At 56.5% G+C, this 11078-nt stretch overlaps 1 protein-coding gene across 1 annotated transcript; it reads right to left on the reverse strand.

Annotated features, from left to right (window-relative positions):
• Positions 1–7724: 7724 nt before the first annotated feature.
• CEND1 (cell cycle exit and neuronal differentiation 1) lies at positions 7725–10276 on the reverse strand. Its single transcript, XM_075547942.1, has 2 exons — positions 10137–10276; positions 7725–9057 (listed from the first exon to the last, which is right to left on the reverse strand). Exon 2 carries the CDS (start codon positions 8965–8967, stop codon positions 8500–8502), a length of 468 nt encoding a protein of 155 aa, XP_075404057.1. The 5' UTR covers positions 8968–9057; positions 10137–10276; the 3' UTR covers positions 7725–8499.
• Positions 10277–11078: the final 802 nt, after the last annotated feature.

Genomic DNA, 11078 nt, shown 5'->3' on the forward strand with positions numbered 1-11078 from the left:
ACGTGAAGGGAGACATCGGTCAGTGTAAGAAAAAAAATTTTTATAAATTATCAAGGGTTCATGAGGGGGGGATGGGGGAGGGGGGGAAATAACCTGATACCAAGGGCTCAAATAAAAAGAAAATGTTTTTAAAATGATGATGGCAACATATGTCCAAATGTGCTTGACACAATGGATGCATGTATAGATTGTGTTAAGAGCTCTATGAGCCCCCATTAAATGACTTCTTAAAAAATGAGATCAATTAAAAACACAGGAGTACCTCTAAATATAATGATTTATTTTATTTTATTTACTTTTATGATTTATTTATTTTCTTTTTTATTTTTATGTTTTTAATTTTATTTTTCAAAGAAGGCTTTATCCTGCATAATAATTTGCAACAACAACAACAAAATAATCTTTCCATGGCACTCTATACATCAAATGATCAGGCTTTTAAAATTTTTAAATTATTTATATATAATTTTTGATCAGGCTTTTTTAAAACATCCGAATTAAACTTCTGAGTAAAAGTCACGTTGTCATCGAGGCAAAGCACTGGGGGAGTGCAGCAGCAGAACAGCAATGGAATGGAGCGGCAAGGTCCCCAGGGAATGCTGAAAGTGGACTTTGGGGCCAGGGCGTGGTGCCCCAACAGACTGTACTGGAGAACACTCCTAAAGGCCAACAAATGATCCTTGAACTAACTACAAGCTTTTCTTTCTTGATGTGTTTTGTTTTGTTCTCTGTCAGTGTTTTTTGTTGTTGTTTTGTTGTATACTGTTGCTTTGTGTTCCTCTGTCTTGTTTCTGTGCATGCTATTGTCTCCACAGGTCTGTCTGAATAAGACAGGCTGGATGAACTATCTGGAGGAAAAACAACGGGACCCACAGTTCGGGGGGACTTGGGATAGAGGGAGGTGGGGGGTAAAGAAGTGGTGTTAACTAACCCAGGGACAAGGGAACAACATGGGTTCCAAATTGGTGGTGAGGGGGCAGTGGCAGGCCTGGTGGGGAATGATCAAGGGTAAGGTTGTGTAAAGAAGAGGTATAGCTGAAATCCAGGTGGGGATGGAGCATGATAGTGGGGCAGGAGGAAAGTCAAGGGAGATGGAGGAAAGAGCTAGGAGTCAAAGGGAATTTATGGAGGTCTAGACAAAGACATGTACATGCAAATATATATATGAAGATGGGGAAAGATCTATGTGTCTATATTTATAGGTTTAGTATTAAGGTGGCAGAAGGACCTTGGGCCTCTACTCAAGCACTCTCTCAATGCATGAATACTTTCTTCTATTAAATTGGCATTCTATGATGCTCACCCTCCTGACACAACTGCTGAAGCCAAAGCGGGTGAACAGCAAATGTGGTGAAGAAAGCTGATGGTGCCCGGCTATCAAAAGAGATAGTGTTTGGGGTCTTAAAGGCTTGAAGGTGAACAAGCGGCCATCTAGCTCAGAAGCAACAAAGCCCACATGGAAGAATCACACCAGCCTGTGCGATCACGGGGTGTTGAAGGGATCAGGTATAAGGCATCATCATCATCATCATAAAAAAAAATCTTACCATAGTGAATGAAGGGGGAAGTACAGAGTGGAGACCCAAAGCCCATTTGTCGGCCACTGGAGATCCCCTCACAGAGGGGTCTAGGGGAGGAGATGAGTCAGTCAGGGTGCGATGTAGCACCAATGAAGAATACAGCTTTCCTCTGGTTCCTAAATGCTTCCTTCCCCCGCCCCCCCGCCCCCAACTACCATGATCCGAGTTCTACCTTGCAAGTCTGGATAGAGCAGAGGTTGTACACTGGTGCATATGGGAGCTGGAGGCAAAGGGAATCCAGGGTGGATGATACCTTCAGGACCAGGGGTGTGAGGGGCGATACTGGGAGAGTAGAGGGTGAGCGGGTTGGAAAGGGGGAACCAATTACAAGGATCTACATGTGACCTCCTCCCTGGGGGACGGACAACAGAGAAGGGGGTGAAGGGAGACACCAGATAGGGCAAGATATGACAAAATAATGTATAAATTGTCAAGGGCTCATGAGGGAGGGGTAGCGGGGAGGGAGGGGAAAAAAGAGAACCTGATGCAAAGGGCTTAAGTGGAGAGCAAATGCTTTGAAAACGATGAGGGCAATGAATGTACAGATGTGCTTTATACAATTGATGTATGGATGGATTGTGATAAGAGTTGTATGAGCCCCTAATAAAATGTTTTTTAAAAAGTAGAAAATAATAAGTCACCTTGTCAGTTGAGCTCACTGGCTTCTTGGCTGTCCAATTCAAAAGAAGCAAAGTTGTTCTCATATTAACAACTAAAAATTAAAAATAAAATAATAATGTAATGCCATGTACCTGCTGCCCGATCAAACAAAACTGCATTCATGGCCATCGAGTCGATGCCAAGGTGCAGTGACCCTGCAGGAGAGGGTAGAACTGGCCCTGGACGCTCGGAGACTGCGCTCTAGAGGGAGAAGAAAGCCCCATCTTTGTCCAACAACAGGCCAAAGAAATGAAAAGTAAGAAGAGGTGACAAAATAATAATCATAATTGATAAATTATCAAGGGCTCAGGGGGAAGGGAGAGCGGGGAGGGAGGGGAAAACGAGGACCTGATACCAAGGGCTCAAGTAGAAAGCAGGTGTTTTGAGAATGATGAGGGCAACAAATGTACAAAAGTGCTTGACATAATGGATGTATGTATGGGTTGTTATAAGAGTTGTATGAGCCCCCAATAAAATGATTGAAAAAAGAAAAATAATCATGTTCTTAACTATGCAGTATTCATTACATGCATTTTTCACAAATAAAACAAAATTAAGAAGAAAGCTTAGCACAGTGCTTCAACTCAGAAGAAAGCCTCAGACCTCTCGCATTAAGCGAAAAAACTGGTGTTTTTTTCATACCAGAAGGATCTTTTGTGATCTTCTATAAAATTCCAAATTGTTGGGTTCAGGAGGCATTTGTTATGCTCAAGAATTTGTTCTCTTAAAACTTTTGTCTTCAAAGCATATTGTGGCAGAGAATAACCTGGTAACCCAGGACTGTCTTCTTCATCCTACCAGCAAGAGGCTCAATGCTGTTTGTCAGCTTTTCAAACTTCCCCGGGGCCTGTGCAGACCAAGTGAAAACCAGAGGGCAGCCTGGGGTCTCAGGACCCCCAGTCAAGGGGAAACCAAGCTCAGAGGGAAAGGACGGGGTTCAGGGAGCATCTCAGGGAAGGCTGAGCCCATCGGACAACACCCGCTGTTCTCAGGGCTGACAGGAGAGCCCACGGGACAGAGTGAAAGGGGTGTTGGTCCACACTCTGAGCTTCTCTCTGTGGCTGAAGGAGTGGCGCCCAAAGGCACACACCACATGCTCCCTGCTGCTCCCCACCCTGAGGGGAGAGCCAGACAACAGTGCAGGAGGGTCACTGGTCACCTAGTTCTCCAGGGCCCAGTGAGTGCTACAGGGGCACAGGCTACTCTGCTGTGTGCCTTCCTTAGCTTCCTCCTCTCCTACTCCACTTGGGAGTCTCAGCAATCTTTGTGGCGTTTGGGGGACACCAGTCCCTAGGGACTAAGGGACCAAACACGAGGCCAATGGCCAAGCTCAGATTCCCCTTGCTGAGTCTCGCCCCGCTCCCTCCCCTGAGCTGGTCTCCAGGCTCCGAGGTTGGAATCTCCTCACTGGCTCACCTATGGTTTGGACTCAAGCCCCAAAGAGGGACAGACACCTTCATAGAGGTCGAGCGACACTGACGTGCACTGAGAAGCTTACAACCCCGGCCATCAGACCTGCACCCCGTGGTGGCCCCAGCTGGTTAGGAAAAGATCCCTTAAGGGGAGGGGCTCTTGTTAGACCAGGTAACAACTGAGTGCAGCAGGCTACGGAACATTGGCAGCACCGTGAAAGCCAGGACCTGAAGTTCACAGGTAGGCTGCTTCGGTCGTGGGCCCTGTAGCATCCTGATGGCGGGCAGGGCTGGGTGATGGGTTTGGTTGTGGGCTGACCTGGCTATGTGCAGAGGAGGAGTCCACTGGGTGAATGGGGGGGCGGGGGGTCACAGTGGAAAGACCTGCTCAGCTACAGTCCAGACATTATGTCAGCTAATGCCCCACCCTCCACCCTAAAACCCGGAAATGGCCCTCCAGGCACTTGGGGTCCTGAGGTTTGCTAACCCAGGAAACGAGAGCGGAGAGGCTGACTGGCTGAACAGGATGTCTCTGGACACTTATTGGCAGAGATAGATAGTTTTCTAACAGGTGCCTAAGGGGCAGAGGTTGGGCCAAGGGGCAGAGGGCCTGCCTGCAGCCACAGCTGAGATAAGCTGTCCTGATCAATGACCTGAATCCTGTCGCATCCCTAATCGCCCCTCTGATCATGAGCTCCTTGTGAGTCCTTGTCAGGAATGGTCAAGCCGGATGAGAGGTGGCAGGTCCCCTGGGAGGGAGGGTTGGTGTCTGACCTCACCTTGCAGGCATCAACCTCGAGCTGTCGATAGGGGTGGTGAGCCTGTCCCCTTTGAAATGAGCGCAGGTCTGACACCCATGGCCACACCATTTTGTAATCAGATAGGGAAGGATTGGGCATGGCCGGTCTAGCCTGGCTGGGTCAGGTTCAAGGGGTCTGACCTGGGAACTCATGTGAGGTCCTTATGCTGTCGTAGTTGAAAACCGCCCAGGACCCACCTCTAACACTTCTCTGGAGACACCTCCCTGTGGCCCCACCTCCATGCAGGCCTGCCTGCACCAGACACAGGTCCCTGAGACCACACAAGGCCGGCACGGTGCAGCGGGCAAGGGCCACAGCAACTTGGTGTCCGGTGATGAAGGGGTCTGAGTACGGGGAGCCCCCCACGCTTAGGGCTGCGGGCAGTGGGAGGCCACAGGATCTGCATCCCCGGCCCACCCCCACCAGCCCTCCGCCCAGGCGCAGCAAAGGGTGGCTGCAGAGCCCGGCCTCCACCCAGGCCCCTGGGGCTCATTAAGCTGAGCTGTTCTGGCTGTTCTCCCAGGAGGCGGGGAGAAGGGCGGGGAGGGCGGTCTGTGTGGGTCTGCATGGAGAGGAGGGTGGGGGAGAGGAGCCCCAAACCACAGCCCCCCAACCCTGCCCCGTGACCCTCAGGGCAGAGGCTGCACTCCTTAAGTTTCAACCAAACAGTTGACTGGTCTTTGAGGGCAGAAGGTCCCCACCAGCCTTTGGACATCAAAGCGCAGCATCTGAGCAGGGACCCAGGGGCGGGCGGGAGGCGCGATGGGGACGGTGCCGACGGAAAGCAAGGTATGCAGGCCTTGCTGGATGGAATGAACAGTCCCCCTGGGAGCCGTGGCCTAGTTCACAACCCTGAGCTTTACACAGCGGGTGCTGGGTGCCGGCGGGCAAGTGTGCGTGTGACCTGTGGCCCAGGGCGCCTGCGTGGCGGGGAGCCCCAGGTCTAGGTGAGCACCTGACTGACTGGGTGCAGGATCAGCTCCTGGCAGAACCTGGCAGCGTCACGCCCCACAGGGCACACAGGCCAGTGCTGGGGGCGGGGATGGACATAGCAGGGTCCAGCGGGGGCAAGGAACACCCAGGCCAACTCTCTGAGTCTGGCTCGGCACACACAGACAAGGTGACCCCAGGGCCACTCCTCGCCGAGGTGCCCATCCCTGGTGACTTGCCCTTTGGGCTTCTAGCTACTGAGAAGTTGCCCCGCCCCTGCAGGGGACATTGGCCCTTTCCTGGTGGCTTCCCTCTAGCCCCTGACCCAAGCCCACAGAGACCCAGGCTATCTGCACCGGGACCCTCATACCCAGCCCAGTCATGCGGTGGCGGTCAGTGTTGAGGCTCAGACGCAGGGGGAGGAGTGGGGACACTGCCCATGCCCTTCAGTACCTCCCCGGTCTGGTTTCGGCCTCAGGATGGCTTGCCCGAGCTTGGGTGGCCTGCCCCGCCCACCTGCAGCCCTTGAGGTCCCTCACACGTCACCGTCCAAGACCCGAGGTAGACTACTCCCACCCAGCCAGTCTTACCCGACAGGGACAGATTACACCTGGCCCCACAGCAGGCACACCTGACAGCTCCTCAGAGCAAGCCAACACCCATAGGTGCAGCACCAACTATGGGATCACCTGGCCCAGACGCAGGGTCGGGTACCCACACGCCTTAGGCGACATCCAGACCAGGTGACGGGGCACACCTGGGTATGATAGGGGTGGCTGCAGGGTAAGACAGGCAGGGTCTGCTCCTCTTGGGACCACATAGGTTGTTCCAGGCAGCAAGGCACCTGTCTCTTGAGGAGGTTTGCAGGCCTGGGGGAGAGGAACTTCCCTGAGTAGGGCCGGGGTTTCTAGAGGCCTGTGCTTGTGATCTGCCCACCCCCACCCAGTCCTGCTGCTAAGCTTCCACCAGGTCCCTGGCCCGGGCTGGAGCCAGGTGTCCGGAGCTGAAGGACTGCAGCACCTGGCCTACAGGACTTGCCCTAGGGCATCACCCACAGCCTAGTCAGCGACCAAACAGCAGTGGCTGGGCTGGGTGTTGTGGGGACAGGGTAGCAATGGCCTAGGAGCTGAGGCCTACTGTTCAGGTGGACAAAGATTGTCACTGTCCACTTCTGGGGTCGGCTCCAAAGAGGATGTGGAGAGGGGGCCTGGGGGACTCTCAGGCCTGTAGGAGAATGGAGGGCAGGTGAGCTATTGCCGGTACTTGGCCTTCCTGGGTCCCCTGTCCCCCCAGAGCACACCTGAGCCCCAAGGCTGTCTGCATTGGCTACATCTCCCCCTTCTCTGCCCACCAAACTCCTAACTACCCTTCAAGGCCCATGAGCCCAAGAGGGTCCATCTGCCAGTTCCTTGCCACAGGGCTGCCCGGAGTGGCAGGAGTCGGGAACATGGGTCTCAGAAGGGGATGGGCCAGGGCCACAGAGAAGGACCCAGCAGAGCTTCACCCCACCCACTGCCACCCCCACCACACACAGCATCCAGGCTCCAGGTCTCCAGACTGAGAAACCAACCTGGTGGGAAGTTCCTGATCTGGGGGTCCTAGAGACAGGCAGGTGGGCTGGGCTCCAACCTAGGGCAGCCCCCAACACCCAGGAGGCAGCTCCAAGGGCCTCACGGAGGACTCGCCCAGGGTGTCAGAACCACGCTGAACTGCTGGGCCTGGGGGTTCCAGCACTGGGAGCAGGTCTGGGGTCTGTCCATTAGCGTCCCAGGGACAGAGAGAGGACCAGCCTGAGGGCACCTCGCTGGGCTCAGGACCCATTGAGGCACCAGTACAAACAGCAAGGTGACTGAGCTGACTCAGCGCTGGGCTGGAGCCGGGATGTTACTATGACCAGCTAGGCTGCTGAGACTGCAGCTCCCCCCAACCTCCCCCCCCCCCGCACCAGCCAGCACCCATCCAACAAGGAGCCCAAGCCAGGGCCCCAGGCACAGGGGTCCAGAGGGTCGGTGCCGACATGCAGGGACAGGCTCAGCCTGCCCACCTAGGCATCCGAGAGGCCAGGGTCCACAGTCATCAGGGTGAGTGGCTGAGGGGGGATCACAGTCATGCCTCGCCTGGTGGGGCCTCAGCTGATCTGGGCCAAGCCTGAGCAGGAGACACACCCAGGGTGAATGGGGTCCATAAGAAGTCTCACTATCCCAGTGGGAGAGGACAGCCTCTCCCAGGCACAGTCTTTGGGTGTCATTTGCCACTGGGTGGCTCCCGGCCTCAGAGGACAGGGTGTGGGTGGAGCGAACCCAAGCCAGCAACCGCTGGGGTGAGGACACCAGGCAGGCCGTTAGACAAGGTCCTTTATTTCTGACTCAGCCTCCACCCAGGCTCGGGCCGGTGGTGGCTGCCCCACATCCGCTGTCCCATCTGAGAGCCCACTCTGGCTGCCAATGAGTCAGAGCCAGCCTGGCCCTGAAGGGCCTCTGTTCTACCTGGTCACTGCATGGGCACACAGGTTGGGCTTGGAGGGGCCGGGCAGATGGGTGGGAGGAATGACCTCCAGCCCCAGGACAGAGGCAGAGGGAGGTGGTGGGGCTAGAGGAAGAGGCTTCAGCCTCGGGGCCCCCCAGGGTTCAAGAGGGAACTGCAGGGACCCCTTGAGCCTGGCTGGGGGATGATGGGATGGGGAGGGACAGTGGGGGACAGACTGCCTGCTATGGGCCCACAGCAGACACTGGCCATGCCCCTTACTGTCCCCAGCAGGACTGGGCTGGGGTCTGGACTTCAGAGACTGACCCACAAGCTCTGGGCCCAGCAGCAACATGCTGCCCACAGGCCCCTGGGAGCCAGATGGGACAGACCAAGCGTTTGTCCCCAAGCCCTCCCCGAGTCCAAAGCCCAGAGCAATTCCTTGCAGCCTGCAGGTCCTGGGTGGCCAGCTGTCCATCCGCCAGTCCCTCTGAGGTGTCTGTGGGGTAGATACATGTGGATATGATATGTGCAGGTACGCACGTGGGGAACGCTCTCTGCCACGGGCCTGTGCATCTGGGTAGCTAGCTATAGGCATGCACTGCTTCTCCGGGTCAGCCCAGCAGAGCTCTGAGCCCTGCCTGGCACCGGACATCACTTTTTCCGGACCAGGAAGGCCACACCAAGAACCAGGGCCATGGCGGCCACAGCCACACCACCAGCCACCAGGAAGGGGGTCAAGTTCTCCAAGGGCCAGGGCCCTCGGCTCCCTGGACCCCTGCTGCCAGCCTCATCCTCTTCGGCGCCATCCCCAGGACCCTTGGGCTCCGGGGCAGGCTCGGGGCTGCGGGGGGCGGCGGGGGTGGCAGGGGCCGGCTTCAGGTTGCTGTGGTTGTCGAGAAGGGCAGGGTCTGCCTTAGCTGGGGTCTTCTTGGTGGGCGCTGGGCCAGGGGCTGAGGGCTGCTCCTGCTTCTCCAAAGGAGCCTCCTTCTTCCCAGATTTGGCTGAGGCTGCCCCTGGGGCTTTCCCATCCACAGCCGGGGGGCCTTTGGGCTCAGTGGAGGCCTGGGGAGCCTTGCTGTCGGTCTTGGGGCTGCTGGCCGCCTTCCCCTTGGATTCCATGGTGGCAGCGCTGGCAGGCAGGGAGGGTGGTCGGCGGTAGGCAGGAGACAGGTGGCTCAAGACAGGTCACCACTGCACATTATATGGGCCCTGGAAGGGGAGATAGGGGTGGCCGATGGAGGACACCCTCTGCCAAGGCCCCACCTCCTTGTTTCCATGGAGACCTGGGCCCTCCTGGAGCTCGGCCCCTGCCTCAGTCCATCCAACAGCCCCCTGAGAGGCTGCTCCTGGCAGAGATAAGGGGGTGCCTCAGTTTCCCCTTCATGGTGTGCACACGCCGATGTCTGTGTACTCATAGAACATACTGTACACCTTGGGGACTGGGGGGATGGCCCTGCCAGGGGGCACAGACAACCTACCCACCAAGGACCCTTCTCAGGAAAGTGCCCTCTTTTCTCAGGGGCTGTGACCTTGCTAGGTGCAGGGTCCACTCAGCTGACCAGCGGGGGACATGGCTGCCATGGAGCTGGAAGAGCTGGGGCATGTACCCCTGCCTGAGGCTGCAATGCGGGCCCAGCGGGCAGGGCCTCTCAGGTCAAATTGCCCCTCCCCTTGGGTCTGCTGTGTCCCTCCCTCTCAACACCCCAGGGCAGAGGGAGGGGACTCTGGGACAGAGGGCAGGCCTTCCGAGTCCCTCCCACCCCAGGAGTGGATGTGGGGAGGGCCTGGACCATGTGGGTCTGTCCCTGAAGGGTGACCTCTGGATAGCAGGGAGACATTCCCCCACTCATAGGGAAAGGGAAGCAGTGTGTGGCCCTAGTCCAGGGCCAGGGGATCGGACCACACTGAAGGTCACTTGAAGGTCACAGTGGGATGGGGGTGCTAGGGAAAGAGGCCCCCTTGCTGCCCCATGGCCCCAGGGACCCCACCTGGCCCATCACCACCACAGGCCTGCAGAAAGGCCAGTTGGGAAAAGCACAGGCAGCCTGCTCCGCCCCTCCTCCCCATACCCTCTAATTATTTTGGGCACTGACGTCACTGCATGCCTCCCCACTCCCCCACCTCACCATGCCCCGACTGGACTGACGGCCCAGGAGAGCACGCGCCGAGCTCCCAACCCTGGTGACCTTCAAAGGGAGGGGCATTGCCGCAGCTTCACCGCCACCCTTCTGGGGCTGTGGGAGCCCCACTCGGCCCGGGGCCCGGGGCCGGCCACGCCAGCAAGTTACCTTGGGCTGTTGTCCTAACGCCAGCTCCCACCTCTCGCTGCGCCCTTTCCCCACTGACAGTGAGCGTGCCAGGGCTGGGGACGCCAAAGGAGAACTTGGGAGTTTCCCACAATGCACTGCTGCCGGCTGCAGGAAGGAGGACCAGGAGGGAGGAGCCAGGAGGTGGCAAATGGGGGCTCAGAACAGCCGGCTCCGCCCCGTGAGGCCAGGAGTCATCCAGGCTGCTGGGACTCTGGGTCCTCCAGCCCAGGTGTGTGTGTGTGTGTGTGTGTGTGTGCATGTGTAGTAAGTATACAAGTAAAAAACCAATTCCTGCTCCTAATTCTTTACATTCTTGTTGCTCATCCATCACCATTAACTGGTCCTAAACCCTGAGACCATCTCAGGAGGCAGCGTCTGAGCAAGGACCAGCGGTGCTGAAGGAGGAAGTCCAAGCGGCACTGAAAGCGTCCGCCACAAACAAGGCTCCGGGAATGGCAAGAGCCCTTGAAATGTTTCCACAGCCGATGAAGCCCTGGAGGCCTTACTCGTCATGCCAGCGAGTCTGGAAGGCAGAACTTGGCCTGCTGACTGGAAGAGATCCCTATTTCAACCCCCTCCAGAGAAAGGCGACCCCACAGAAAGCTCACATTATAGAGCACTGTCATTGAGCTCACACACAGCACAATCCTGCTGAAGGTCATCCAGCAAGAGATGCAACAGGACCTTGACGGGGTTCGGGGTGGAACAAGGGATGCATCTGGGCTGAGGTCAGATGCATCTGGGCTGAAACCAGAAAGATGTGTAACCAACTTTAACTCTAATCCCTGCCCTCGGGTCCTCGCCGACTCACAGACCCTATAGGACAGGGGAGACCTGCTCGTGGGCGTTTCAGAGACTCACTTTTTTTCTTTAATGGTCTGAATTGAATTATTTGCCGAGACCACTTCCAACCACGGGCCT

The sequence above is a fragment of the Tenrec ecaudatus genome, chromosome 4 (assembly GCF_050624435.1).
Source record: "Tenrec ecaudatus isolate mTenEca1 chromosome 4, mTenEca1.hap1, whole genome shotgun sequence".
In the NCBI taxonomy this organism is placed as follows: domain Eukaryota; kingdom Metazoa; phylum Chordata; class Mammalia; order Afrosoricida; family Tenrecidae; genus Tenrec; species Tenrec ecaudatus.

Coding starts and splice junctions, on each gene's coding strand:
- CEND1 (XM_075547942.1), bottom strand. CDS start 8,967: ATGGAATCCAAGGGGAAGGCGGCCAGCAGCCCCAAGACCGACAGCAAG.